Raw genomic sequence first — 15,277 nt, 5'->3', positions numbered from 1 at the left:
CATGGAGCAATGGCGAACTGGGACGATGGCTACATTCCATTATCCCTAAGGTATCGAATAAACCTTGGTTCTGGTGGATGAACGTGAATCGCGATTTCATTCGTGTGATGTCTCGGCTCATGTCAAACCACTACACGTTCAACGCACATCTCCGGCGTATTGGGCTCGCGGAGAACGGTCTCTGCACCTGTGGCGAGGATTATCAGGACATCGAGTATGTCGTGTGGTCGTGCGTAGAGTATCGTGACGCCAGGTCAGAGCCCGAGGTAGACAACCTGAGGTTCCGATCCGAGATGTATTGGCGAGTCGGGATATTATGCTCCTCATTCACAAGTACCTTAAACACATTAACGTACAAGTGTAATCTGTTATATATTACTCATGAATTTGCTTCTATTCCTTGACGATATTTCAACTGAGGCTAAGAATAAACTTCACCTACAGGTTCGAAACTAACATCCGCCCGATTTTTCCCATCCCTCGACTGTCCACCATCTTTATCGAAACTAACAAGATCTTTGTACTGTCACTAATTTTTCGCTCCCCCTTCCCATGTAACTTCACCATCTCGATGTCAACTAATTAGATCTCTGTCGTTCTTAGTCATTTGGTTGACATACTCCCTTTTTTCCCTCCGTTTTCCACAACATTTACTTCTCTATGTTTCTTTCATTCTCTTCGGCAATATCACCATCATCGCCCACGAAGAGCCGTTCCAGTCGATGACCAACATGCGGGCCACCCGCCGAGCCTTCGTAGCCTGGGGGTGTTTCCCGCGGACCCAAGGATAGGATACGGCAACCTTTGAAAAGTTTCCACGTCACCTGGATGATTCCATAGGATTTTATCACCACCACCATGAAGAACCACTCCCATCGATGAGGGCCACCCACCGGATCAAAGGCTCAAGGGTGTTTCCTGAGGACCCACATGGACAAGCCGTTGGCATCATAAACCTGAACGGATTGTGCCTTAATGAATATATCTTTGAAAAAAACAAAAAGTTCTTGATAGAAAAAAACAGTCATTTAAATACTAGCATATGATTCTACAGTTAAGACCTGTTCTAATGCACCTAGAGGTGCGATAATGTCTTTCTCCTTAACATTTCATGAGAAATCGATGCAAATTTCATATTGGAGTTTTTGACCATCCTTCTCCAGAACGTAACATGGAGGCTGCCATAGTCGTGAAAAGCCTTTATAACCATCAAATAACCAACTCTACAAGTTCAAATAGTTTTAAAATCTAAAAATGCCATACTTATTTGTGTTGAAAATTATATGCAGGTTAGACATCTATACCAGCAGATAATAAGTTCAGCGAAAAATATATTCCACGCAAATGTTGATTTTAGAAACAGAGACTTTGTTTGAATTATTGGTGCTTGATTCACCTTTCATGCACTATTTCGATTGAGTCAATTAAACTTTTAATTAACAGCTTTTGAAACAATGAGAGCTTTAGTTTACTTCGAAATATGAAACAATCTGTTAAACCGTGCTTTCGGAATCGGAGACTAGTAGTGACAAAGTAGGTTTACCAACTAAATAGATTGCAAACTAGAGAATTTAGTAGTCAGTTTTATAAAAATTTTCACCTGTTTTCGTCATCATTTGTGAAAAAGTGATCGTCGAGCTAAATCGAATTATATAGGACATTCGGTATTGATTTCACACTTTTTGAACTTGGGGCCGTTGAATTTTCAACCAGCGTGCCCGAAACATGTTATGATAAAACATTAACCAAACAAAAATATTTGTAAATCTATCTAACACTTCAAAGAGCAAGACTCTTTACAAGCGTATGATTAATGTCAACAATGTGTGCGTAAAAACGAATTCCGGCGTTTCTTTTCCTGATTTTAATCAATAAATCTTCCATATGGTTGAAAACTAAACCAATCAGTTCATTCTGCTTAAAATTGCAATTCAAGAAAAGCGAAAATCTTAGTCTAAAACTCTTCCGTTTTCCTTAAAACTGCTCGAGAAAAATTATCTCAGTTTTAGCTTACTTCCACTAACATATTTGATTAGCAACAAACACATTCCTATACGGATTTCATCTTGCAGAAATTATTGGGATATAAAGATTTTCGTACCTTCTATAAGGAACCTTTAATTTAACACCCGAAAGGTAATGGATATGGAATGTTGTCGTAAAACTATTTATTTTTCCGGAAAATTTGCGTTTGTAACAGATAATATATAGTTTTGTTTATTTTGTGTAGCACAATCTAATACAAATGCATTGAAGCAGTGTTGCTAACTTTTTTATTAGAGAATAATTAAAATCTACAGTCATAAAACGTAAGCAATTTTCCCTCAGACGATGGTGAAAAATTGACAAAAACTGATATTTCATCCAAAAAGTCAGGCTCAACATTCATTTGAGAATAAATTAATGTTAAACAAGATTGTTTGAAACTCAATCGGGCAAACATTTGGTACATACGTACCAAATAAAATGTACGTACTACACAAATTACCAACCCAAGTTAACTAGGTTTACTCTTGATCCTTAATCAGAAAAATTAATAAAAAAATTAAATCAAATTATACCCAGAAAATAATATTGTAATTCTACAGATTTGTTCGGAACAACCATATTCTAGTTAAAGACAATCATATTATAGCGATATCTCGATTTGAAACAACTATTTTTTAGGTTGATGGGTAATCGTTTTATTGTTCTAAACAAACGGGATTTTTCTACGTCTATCAAGCTCAGCGAATACAGAAGACATATTCGCCCTTATTCTGAATAACGTCGTATCGTTTTTTCGCTCGTATTTCATTTGTATTCCCCATAACGCTAGCAAAATCAAAGGTAGCTATGATTCGATCGAAAAATCAATACGTCGTTATTCAGAATAAGGGCGACTCACTCGAGCTTCCGTTTGAGCGAAGTTGCCGGGCGCTTTGTTTGACTCCATCATTAAGGTTTTGCCCAGTCTCCGATTCCTACTTTGTCACTTTCGTCGCCTCAGAACGACAGTTTGTCTTGAACAGCATCCCACTGACAAATATCATTCGCATCTTTTTGGTGATGGTCCAATATTTTTCTATTGGGCGGTGTGCTGGAAACGTTCCTGTCCTTCACACCTAAATTTTATTACTGAATCTCGAGCGCTCGGTAATCGTCTCGGAAAAATGTAGAATTACTGGAAATCACGGCAATCCTAAATTTCTTAGGTGTCAATTATTGTCGAACCGACTCACCGAGTTTCAGTAAAAGCTAACAAACTGTTAGAAATCTAGGCAAAGGAATTTGCTGATCTCGGTATATCTGTTGTTTGCTGACAAATTCAGCATAACATTACGCCAAACTTCGGTTAAAAAAGGTGCTTTACCGAAATATTAGAATATTACTATGACAAATTTCGGAAAAGTGCATGTGGATTACTAAACAATCAGTAAAATGTTTTGCCGATCAAATATTCGGTATTTCATTATGCCGAGCTCGTGAATCGATTTTAAGAGTGTTGGAAACCACCAGTTTCCATATAATATTCCGGCATTGATGATTCAAACAGATGGCCACTCTTTTCAATATTTTTGCAGTCTCTAATTTTTTCAATTTGTTTCCGATTTAGTGTTCCTGGATGTCAACAAATGCTTCCTGAATACTTTGATCACGTTGGTTACAGATGAACAATTTCACAATTTAGCGCTTTGCAATTACCATGACTAACCATACAGTTGTCCTGATCAAACGTAAGATCAAACACCACATCCGCACTCTAACTTTTACCACTGATAACATACAGCTTTCCGAACAATCTACTGTCACTGTCATTATTTAATTTTTCTTAGATATTACAAAACAATTCTGGTTGAATGAAGTAATAGTTTAGAGTAAAAATTTCTGAAGTGCATATATTATTAGTTTTCATAATCAGCAAAAAAAAATTTGTGCTCAAGTAGGGTTTTGAAATATTTGATTTTTTGTGTACGCAATGTGCACCGCAGGGTTCGGTAGAGTGCGATGTCGTCGGTGTGACTGAAGCGAGCTGCGACAGGTTTGAACAAGTAGGTATAGTACGTAGATAATTTATTAATTAGATATTATTTTACAAACTTTGATTAAATATTCTTCTATTTTTTCTTGTGGTTTGGACACGAAAATTAACACGGAAAAAACAAAAGTTTGTGGCGATTTCGGAAAAAAAGATTAACGATACAAGTTCAGAATATTGTAAATTATGTTATTTTTATTTCAAAGTTCTAAAATCTTACGCACTTCTTCGAAATCTTTTGAAAGCTTCTACCTTTAAAAACTCTAACTTCAGACTTCTGATATCGCTATATGCAATTTATCATTTGCTGAATTAGTAAAATTTTTCAGTGGCTTACAATTATTGAATCTGTTTTAATATTCTGAAGAGTAAGTCGACAATTATTGTAACTATTTAGTTTGATTGGTAAATGAGTTAAAGTTATCAAAATGAAACCAAATTTGCACAATAGTTCAATATATGTATGTCTAATTAGTTAATTTTTTCATAACGTTGATTAGGATAAGTTTGAAATAGTCACATTCCACTCCAATACGGGTTTGAAGAAGTGATATGAAGTTGAACCGTGCCAAAATAACGTCATCATATTGTTTCAAAACCGGTCTGACTTCAGAAGTTACCTTCAGAGTAGTTCTGTTGGCAAAACGATAAATTTTCATTACTGCTATTCAATTAAAGACTGTCCCAGAAAGTATGGACGCACTTTGATTTCGCTGTAAATAATGCACAAGTGTTAGATATTCCAATTTTATTCCATTTTATATTTTTTATTTTTTATTTTGATAATATTAGACTACAACAACAGAATATAATTCTCAACATTCGTTACATAAGCATTGTAGACTAACTGTCGTACCATCTTGCGAACGTTCCTCATTCCGTACAGACTTCTTGGCGACAAGTTTTGGACACTTTTTTCCAATCTTTTTCGAACTGTTTAATGGTTTCGGCTGCCGAGACATGTTTTCTAAGACGTGCCTTCGTTAATGCCCAAAATTCCTCAATTGGTCGAAGTTGTGGACAATTTGGTGGATTCATGTCTTTTGGGACGAAAGTGACATTTTTGATAGTATACCATTCTACCGTTGATTTCGAGTAGTGGCAAGAAGCAAGATCTGGCCAGAAGACAACAGGATCCTTGTGGTTTCGAATTATGGGTAGAAGTCGATTTTGTAAATATCCTTGATGTATATTTCGCTGTTCATTGAAGCAGTGGTGATGAAGGGTTTCGAAATCTTACCGCTGCTACAAATTGCTTTCCAGACCATAGCTTTCTTACCAAATTTTCCGACTTCAATCGATGTCTCGGACTGGTTTAACACTTTCCCTTCTCGCATCGTATAATATTGTGGTCCCGGCAAGGATTTGTAATCGAGTTTCACGTAGGTTTCGTCGTCCATGATTATGCAGTCCCTCGGCCTGATCGATGCTTCTTGTTTCGGACTACGTTGTGGTTGTTTCTGCTTCTTATAGGTTCGAAGATTCAAACGTACTTTAACACGAAGAACATTTGACTTCGAAGTGCCCACATTTTTGGCCACATCCCGAATTGAAACCTCCTTCTTTTTCTCGAACGCCTTCAGTGTACGTTTATCCAACTGAGGGTTAGCAGGACCTTTTTTTCGATCCGTTTTCGGTTTATCCTCGCAGAACTTCCTGATTGCATTTCGCACGGCTTTTTCACTTACTCCTTCCATTTTTGCTATCTTTCTCAGTGACAGTCCGCGTACTGTGCACCATTTGTACACAATTTTTCGACGTTGTTCTGCTGAAGGTCCACGCATTTCGAAACAAACTAATGAAAACGAATAAACAATGCACAAGTGGTTAGAGAAGAGTGTAAACAACAGGACGCAGTCATAAAAATTGACAGATTCTGAACCATTGCGATATGGCAGCGGTTTTTGGTTGCGTCCATACTTTCTGGGACAGTCTTTAATCTGTCTTTGTCAAATCTGTTTTCTAGTTGGATAATGATAAAAGTTCGACTTGAAATTTTACTTCACTTCAACGTAAGTATTCGTCATTTTCCATGGAATTTTACTGTTGAATTGGTTCTTCGAAGCAAACAAACATGTAGTTTCAGGTTATAGATGTTGATTGTAAGCAATAAATCAATTAGGTGTCTAGACCAATGAGATGGATGCAGTTTTTTAACGTCTTTTAAAAAGTTCTTGCTAATGGTAAATAATGTAATGAGAAAATTTCTTTTTACCGCGTTAATAATCATAACTAAAACCTCCAAATGATATAAGTGCGCCAAAGGTAAAGTTTTTGCTGAATACTGCATCCTAATGAACCTAGCAGAAGAAAAAAACCGTGATGGAAAAAACTCAATAAAACGACATAAATAAATAGCCACGACCTAGGCATAGATTGGCATCATAATTGTTCATTTCGATAAGCCCAAAACTCGGATGGATGGAAAGGGGTAAAATATGTTGCAGAACACAATGATTACCCACTGGTGGTAAGGCAGAGTACTTATATTCATAAGATTTATAAGTACCTCGAAACAAGTAATCGTAATATTGCAGAGAACTAAGTTTCAATGCTCGGGTTAACCGCTGTACCCCAACGAGCCCGCATCAGCTGATGGTGAACCAACTAAAACATGTAGCAAACGTACACACTAAGAAAAATTTACATCTTTATAGATGCACATAAATGGAGCGTCGCGATTCACTTACATTCACAATTCTAAGCATGTACAGATGAGTCATATCAGTAACTTCACAGTTAATGTAGCTTAAGCTTACATCGATACAGACGCAAAGTTTATTTTTACATGTTAGGAAATGTAATATTGTGTCATCACCGAAGAAATTACGGCACATTTGAATTTACGTCAAGCGTAAATTTCATTTTTTCTAAGAGTGTATATATGGTTGATCGACTGCTTCTTTTTCACAATTGCTTCCTTTTTCCTTCTTTGTTCATTGCTTTCGCACATATTGAAATTATTGAATTAGGCGAACTAGTAATTATTTGCCTCAAGAGAAAGGAAACGAGATGTCTACCAGATGCCCCCCCTATAAAAGATGCCGGCCGGTCGAGTGAGTACTGGCACATAACAACTGTAAGCATTTATTGCACTTTATTCGATGGTGCCAAAAATCCTTGAAGGACGGTGCACTGAACAGATGAATAATAGAAAAAGTTTTGGAACCAATCTGTGTGAAAACGATGGCAGCAAGTATATATAGCTTTTGAGGACCCCAGATTAGGCATAGTTTTCTACTTCATCTCGAACCATACGGAGCATAAATCCACCGGTAGGTGTCGTGTATTTTACTCATATTTATAAAAGATTGTAGATGAAATCATTGAGATGAAATATTATAATATGTCATACTTTCTTACAGCTATCAAAATGAAATTCTTCGTTGCTATTTTTGCACTACTGGCCATGGTAGCTGCACAAGACCTGTACACCAGCAAGTACGATAACATAGACGTGGACGAGATTCTTCGCTCGGACCGTCTCTTCAAAAACTACTTCCAGTGTCTGATGGATGAAGGACGTTGCACGCCAGAAGGCAACGAGCTGAAGCGTCTGCTGCCCGAAGCCCTCGAAACCAACTGTGCTAAATGCAGCGAAGGCCAGCGAAATGGTGCCATCAAAGCGTTTGGGTACCTGAATGCAAATCGTCCGGAGGAATGGAAGGCACTGCGAGCAAAGTTTGATCCAGAAAACAAGTACATTGAGCAGTACCGCGAAGAGGCCACGAAGAATGGAATAATGCTGTAAGGACACTCCTGTTATTCAGTCGTGTGTTAGAATCGACGAACCTCGTTACCTCCGTTATGTCATACCTCATAGTTCAAATTTGTTGAGTATTTAGTTTTTGATTGGTGAATTAGTAGTAACTCTCTGACGAGGAGGTTATCTCAAAATCAAAGTTCAAAACGAAATCTTTGCTTTTATAAAGATATAGTAATAATAAATAAATTGAAATCTTTAAAAAAAATACGAAATGAAACAAATTGCGATTTTACTATCGAGCAAATCCGAATTCGTAAAATATTCCTTTTACGAATATAAATTAAAAACACATATTGATTTATGTAGTTGGGCTTTTCTCATACTATATTAACTATCCGTTCACGTAACAGATATCTCGTCAAAACATTAAAAAAATATTGGAATTTAAAATCAACATTTACCATTCCGAAAATCTTATATCTAAAACTAAGGAGTGTATCGATAAGTAGTTAGCAACATTCAAACAGTTATTACTCTGAAATGGCTTAATTTTTTGCAGCGTGTTTTGCGGTGACATGTTTGTTTATATGTCAATAGCAGCTGCGCAATCGATTGGTTTCGGTTTATCGTTTCAATGATGAGTCGAATTGATCCGGAAACGCGAAAGAAAATTCTCCACACTTGGTGCTCAGAAACTGGTGTCACGTACAACGAAATTGCAAAACGGGTGAAAGTGCACCACACCAGTGTCGAAAATATTATCGAGAAGTTCGGTAAGAGTCTTTCCATGGAGGATTTGCCGCGATTCGGTAGGAAAACGGGTCCCAGGAAGCCCGGCGGGGACTTAAAAGTGGATGAGTACATCAGGAAAAACCCATCGGCGTCGACGCGGGATTTGGCCAAGCAGTTCAACAGCATCGGGATGATTCAACGGATCAAAGTTCGGAACTCCCTGAAAACGTACAAGAAACAGAAGGTGCCGAAAAAGTCCCTGGTACATCAAGTTCAGGCCAAAACAAGAGCGCGAAATCTGTATAACCGGATTCTACAGAATAAAGACGGATGCATTCTGATCGACGACGAAATCTACACCAAGGAAGACTCTCGAGCGCTGTCCGGACCGCAATATTATACGAAATCGGTGTACCAGGACCTGGACGACGCTGACACCACGGTGGCGATGGAAAAGTTTGGGCAGAAGGTGTTGGTCTGGCAAACGATTTGTACCTGTGGTTTGCGGTCGTCGATTTTCTTCACGAAGGGCACAATTAACGCCAAGGTGTACGAGGAAGAATGTTTGAAGAAGAGAATGCTGCCACTGTACAGAAAGCATAAGGTTCCTCCTCTCTTCTGGCCGGATTTGGCTTAAGCCCACTACGCCATCTCCGTTCTACAGTGGTTGTCAAAAAATAATGTACAATTCGTGGAAAAGGAATTCAACCCACCGAACTGCCCGGATCTTCGGCCAATTGAAAGGTATTGGGAAATTGTCAAGCGGTGTCCCAAAACATGCAGGAGTTCAAAGAATAAACTGGACAGCTGCCACCAGTAAAGTCACAAAAGTAACTGTGCAGAATTTAATGAAGAATGTCAAGTCCAAAGTGCGAGCGTTTCACAGAAACTATAATTTTCTTCAGTGAAATGCATAAAAATGTAATTTTTCTACAATATATCGAAAACTGATGTCAAAATATGTTTTTTTCGTTTTTTTATTCAATAATCAATGTTGCTAACTACTTTTCGATACACCCCTTATTGCTTTCGTCTAAAACTGGAAAACCCAAAGGTTAGTAATCAATGGTCGACAAAATCATTACAAACATCGGATCCTTGAAAATTTTCCCTGAAAACGATGGTTGCACTAGGAGCAATACCCATAGCTAGTTACGGCTTAATCTAAGTCTACGAAAACGATGTGAGTTCCTTTTTGGAGATTTGGGATCTGGAGACCGGTATAGCCCGGGTCGGTTCGTTTAACCATTAACTAACATAACCTACAAATTGGAACGGTTTGAACCAAATTAAGAAGATTATTTACGGATTTCAAACTGTCGCTTTAAATGGCGGTTAGAAATATGAAACACTTTGTCACCCTGGTATCTCGGAACCGGAAGTCGAATCCGAACAAAATTCAGAAATTTCATGTAAGACAATATAACTTTTCATTTGAACCATCGTTTGAGAAAATTCGCCCAACAATCGTGAGTCCAATGTTGGTATTTTAAACCAGAAAGGCAAAACATACTTTCGTTGTATTGAGAAGGAACAATGACAAAACACCTGTTTCACACAACCTAGTGATGTAATAATGTCTTTCTCATATCATTCATATTCTCGAAAATATTACTGTAAGATTCTTCGAAATACTTTTCATTGACTTTTTAATAAAACAAAGCAAAATGAAATTCTAAATACACTTCACCATGTGTATTTAGAATTTCATTTTGCTCCGCAACCGAATTCCAGTAACATAGAAACCTAGAATAGCACAGTAACCACCAAATCCAAGCGAATACTTCACATGCCGAAATGGAGCAAATATTATACTTTTGAATACGAGAAAGTCATACTTTCCTTAAAACAGTAATCAAATCGCTGAAATTCGTTAAAAGACAATTTGCTAATATCAAAACTGTCAATATATTTGCTTCCCTGTATGCGCATTCAATCCGAATCATTTAGCCATCTTTACTTACGTCTAATCCGGAGCACTCAGTCTGTTCTCCAGCGCGGATCCAGGCTTCATCAAAATGTCAAAAGTTCACCCAATTTAACATCAGCTCGACCAAACACGCTTCTGAAGTGCGCTCGCGATTTTGTTTTGATCATCTGCAGAATCACATTCTAAATATGTTATGTGTGCTCAGTATTTATTCTTGTGGCATTTGCTAGCTTCCGTCAACACCATTTCATGTGCTTTTTCTTTTCAAGTAAATATCTGTTCTCAGTATTCAATAAGTGAAATCGTTAGGAAATGTGAAAATAAGATATCAAAATAGATTGCAGTGCGGTTATTTTAATATGAACCAAATAAATGAGATGAGAAAAAAATATCTGTCAGAAAACTTTACTTTGCCAGATCTATTTACCTATTAATTTACAAATTAAGGCTTGATTTTGGAATTAATTTCAAATTTTTACTACAATCAAATTACTATTTAAACTCTCTGTTCCAAAGTTTCAACAAAAAAAAATTTCGTTGAGTTCCAGGTGAATTGAATATATAGGAGTTTGCTTTAACTTTTTCGAGCACCATTAAACATAAAGCATCTAACAGTGCTGCTTATCAATACACCACATGTCTCAAAACATTTTCAGACCTCTAAAACTGACATTCTTCATACACAGACATTTCTTAAATAAAGGATGTAATGAAAAATGAGTCATTAATATTATAAAAAAATTGGCGTGTCCAATATTAATAGGACAACGTTAAAATCCAGATTTTTGAAACAACACCTTAATTTTTTTAAGATATTATTATTCAGGCCTATTTGCGTATAAGCTTTAATTGGCCGAATTAGCCGATTTTTTAAATAAAGAATTTTTGGAAGGGGATCTCGTTGTCACTCTTTTTCTAGGAGAAGAAGAGCTTCCATTTCCCTCCTGCGAGGGTTGAGGGGCACTTTGTTCGTGGCTCGTCTCGTCATCCATTGCCTCATCGGTTGTATTGTTGTTGGTGTCCGTCTTCGTTTCGTTTTCCTTGTTGTTCGTAGTCTTGAGCTCGTTGCTAGTTGCTTTAGATGCACCTTGTTGTACATTGGTTGCAGTTGCTGGTTGGTTTGATGGTGAAACATGAGTACTGCACTCACTATTTTCGTTGTTGAACGGTTCACCTTGTCTTTGGTTGAAGATGTCTTTTTCACAGTTTCAGTGCAAGGTTTACCGTAGTGTCCAGGTTGTTCACAAAACTGACATGTAACCAGCTGATTTTCATAGGTAATCAACTTTTTACACGGACGTGTCCCACTATGACCACAAATTATGTAAGATGGAATTGCCTTACGTAGTTGCATACGCACAACTCGCACGCCATTCCGGATGCCGGAGAAAAATATTCGCCATACTTCTCGTTCGATGGAAAGGATTTCACCGTACTGCGACATATTCTCCCTAGCGAACTTATCGGTGGCCTGCGGGGGAAGGTCATGCACGCGTACTTCTATGGCATTTTCCACCATGTGCACAGGGATTTTGTATTTAATGTTGTCACACTCAACGCTGTGCATCTCGTTGTTAACCGAAGCGAATGCAAGTGCATCGCTTTCACGTTTAAACATAATGCACACACAGTTAGACGCTTTGTTAAATTGAATCTCACTTACATTATTAGCGTCTAGACGCATTCGTTCTTTAAGTAAGATTTCAATTTCATTTGCTGCTTGGCTAACTTCACAACGCTTGAAATCTATACAAATTGAATTCGGTATTTGACCATTCCGTACACTCTATTGTTCACTGGCGTATTGCTTTGTTTCTGTTGTTTCGACCGTAAACGATTTTCGACTGTGTCGGGTGAGATACGAGCACGAATTTTTACCTTTCGTTTGGATATACCAAGGCTTCATTAATTGAGGTAAAAAATTACGGAAAATTCGGAACTTTTGATACAAGTAGTGGCCAAAGCTATTTTTGTATACGGTGTTAAAAGACAAGTTCATAACAAATATTTTTCAAAAGTACGCAAAAATAAGCAAACTTTTTGAGAATCTAACATGCATCTTCCACTACTAAAGTGAACCAATCGACCTTTTCGGAAGTTCAAACTACCGGACGATAGCTTCAACCGATTCAGTTTGTTTGTGAAAACGTTTCCAACCAAAACAGACTATATACCTACATTCAAACGGATACCATATATTCTTCCACTGATCTTTATTTTTTCAAGAAGTTCCCAGAACAACACTCGATAATTGATTCATAAATTTTCCATTCCCTTCGCGCCGCCAGCTATCGACCGAACAGGTCATCTTTGAACAGAATTCCCCCTTTTTGAATGTATTATTGTAGACCCAAGTAAACGTGTAGGCGAAACCGAAAAAATGACTCCACACTCAGCAGACTAATTCGATGGACAAACAGTTCAAGTGAGGCATAGAGTGAATTGAAGCGCAACAACTCAAAGCACTGCGCATGTTCCGGACATTTACAATGGCACGGTACAGCTCGACATTGAACTTGAATTTCCGATGAGTCAATTCGAAAAGCGTCGGCGTCAGTTCGTTAGCATTTCGTTTGCAAAGTTGAAAAAATAATGATACATCCTCAACCAAACAGTCGATTTGCGAGATTTTCGATGTTTACTGAAGCACAACCAGAGGGGAGGGGGTGGGAGGATCTATTCGATTACCTCCCGAACACTTGTTGCGGAAGAATGAGACAACGTAAAATTTAATAGTTGCAGTACTCGATTCCAGGATTATGCAATTTTCTTCCGTTCTTCTTTGTTGTCGATGAGAAAGCACATCGTTAAGCACAAACAGTTTTTTGTATTCTAATAGAATTGCACTCTTTTTATTGGATTTCTGTACAAACTGGTTTTAGAACACTTTAATAATTCTTACTTTTTTTTTGGATGAAGTACAAATCATTCAACTAATTATTCAATAGACTGAATCAATCCAGCAGGTTCAATTACTGTGAATTCATCACTATACGGTAGTGGTAGCACTCGTTCCCACCTCACTGCGGTACTTTTCCACGTAGATGTTGTCCGGGTCATACTTGGCTTGCAGATTTTTCCACTGCTCCGGACGATTCTCGATCAAATAGTTGACCACTCTGATGGCACCGGCACGTTGAGACTCACTACACTTAACGCAATCGGTTTGAAGAGCTTCCGGAAGGATTCTTTTCAACTCCTTGCCATCCGGAGTACACGGACCCTCATCCATAAGGCACTTGTAGTAATTATTGAAGAGTCGATCCGACCTTAGAATCTCTTCGACGTCTATTCCATCGTATCTGCTTGTGTATTTCTCCTGGGCCGAAACCACTGCTACCAACGCCAAAACAACAAGGATCAGGAATTTCATATTTGGAATAACCTACACGGAAAATCAAACGAAACTTTCAACAGATTCAGAGATTTGAATGCACAAACGACGAACCTTTCGAACGAATGCTTCTCGGCTGCAATTATGAAACTAACTATGCACCTAAAGAAGACGTTCTCGCTTTTTATATATGAGTACTAACTAACGCCAGCCGGTGAAATCACGGTAGACTGACTTACCAAGGATGATCGGTAAACAAAAGAGGCCAGTCGCAGCCCTTGTTCTCACAGGGCGGCCACGGCATATCATATCGGGGTGGTTGAGAGATGGAAAACGCTTTCAGCGCATGCCGCATAATAACACGAGTCCAATTAACTTTCCTCCACTTGTCCAAGCAGTTCTACTGGAAATATCCATAGAATTGTACAGTGAATTATTGTGCTGATTTCTTTAGTTTATATCGAACTTCCGAAAATATGTATATTATTTGAGAACATAATTGCAAACTATTAAACTTTCGAAGATATAGTCATTTGAATTTACGTTCAACCATTCCTTCGAAACCACGTCTTTATAAACCGTACAAGCTGATGTAAAAGTTACGACAGATAGAAGAGAAATTTTGTTTGCGAAATTTCAAACTAATTTTTGTTTTAAAAATATCGATAACCATGCAGTATGCAGTTTTTCATGCGACATGTCAAAACAACTTGCGTTAGGTAAAGTTGAATCATTGCAAAGCTATAGTGCAAAAGGCGAGTATTTGATAAATGCTCTTTCGGGTAGTTACATTATTATTTGAGCTTTTCACAGACTAAAATTAATAAATAAAAATTCATTTCCGATAAAAAGCAGATGTGCATTCTGAAAATCAACCCTCATCCAGTTTTGCGTTTAATCGAATCGAAATGTTGTTGAAGTAGAACCGTTTTCGATATCAAAACCTGTTTCAATCCACCTAGTCTTGTGTTGTGATGATGACTTTCTCATAATACTCGGATTCTCATAAATATTGCTGTTGTATTTTTCAAAAAGTAAAGCGATAAATTGAAACAGTTTTAAGGAAAATTCAGCAGAATTTTGGTTTGTTTTGAGTCGACGATAAATGATCATTTAAAGTTTTAAACACACGTCACCCTGTTTTCCGGAACCGGAAGTCGGATGTAATTTAAAAACGTGATTAATCCACCTAGCAGTGAGATGATACCTTTTTTTATCAATCCGCATGTGTTTTTTGCATGGATATTCTTAGATGTTTTAGTTCTCATGACATTGGGCCGTATGAATAAAACGTAGCATGCTTGAATATCGGTAGTAAATGCTACATGTGGTTCACGTTCCTGTCAAAAGCAGAGACTTTACTACACAACAACGTTCGAACATGTAGTATTTACTACAATTTTTCGGTAGGTAGCTCCAGAGGATGCTACTCGTGTGTTTGCTGATAAAGTGAAGTAGAAAAATTTAAACCAAACCAAACGTGTTTTACTCTGTGGACTACGTTTTCGAGAAGATACTACAAACAAGAGACTTTACTACATTTTATTCATACGGCCC

At 37.6% G+C, this 15,277-nt stretch overlaps 2 protein-coding genes across 2 annotated transcripts; one reads left to right on the top strand and one right to left on the bottom strand.

Moving 5' to 3' along the window:
- The first annotated feature begins 7,391 nt into the window (after positions 1-7,391).
- Positions 7,392-7,835, top strand: LOC131427671 (ejaculatory bulb-specific protein 3-like). The gene has a single exon (XM_058591066.1). The coding sequence runs from the start codon at positions 7,392-7,394 to the stop codon at positions 7,767-7,769; it is 378 nt and encodes a 125-aa protein (XP_058447049.1). The 3' UTR covers positions 7,770-7,835.
- Positions 7,836-13,193: 5,358 nt separating this feature from the next.
- On the bottom strand, positions 13,194-13,893 carry LOC131431319 (ejaculatory bulb-specific protein 3-like). The gene is made up of 2 exons (XM_058596952.1): positions 13,835-13,893; positions 13,194-13,771 (listed from the first exon to the last, which is right to left on the bottom strand). The coding sequence occupies exon 2, from the start codon at positions 13,757-13,759 to the stop codon at positions 13,376-13,378; it is 384 nt and encodes a 127-aa protein (XP_058452935.1). The 5' UTR covers positions 13,760-13,771; positions 13,835-13,893; the 3' UTR covers positions 13,194-13,375.
- Between the last annotated feature and the right edge of the window lie 1,384 nt (positions 13,894-15,277).

This window comes from Malaya genurostris, chromosome 2, assembly GCF_030247185.1.
Source record: "Malaya genurostris strain Urasoe2022 chromosome 2, Malgen_1.1, whole genome shotgun sequence".
NCBI lineage: Eukaryota > Metazoa > Arthropoda > Insecta > Diptera > Culicidae > Malaya > Malaya genurostris.
The sequence above is the reverse complement of the archived record's forward strand: the minus strand, read 5'-3'. Positions and strand labels throughout refer to the sequence as shown.

What these genes read in the sequence shown, in the direction of transcription:
- LOC131427671 (XM_058591066.1), top strand. Translation starts at nt 7,392, where the DNA reads ATGAAATTCTTCGTTGCTATTTTTGCACTACTGGCCATGGTAGCTGCA.
- LOC131431319 (XM_058596952.1), bottom strand. Translation starts at nt 13,759, where the DNA reads ATGAAATTCCTGATCCTTGTTGTTTTGGCGTTGGTAGCAGTGGTTTCG.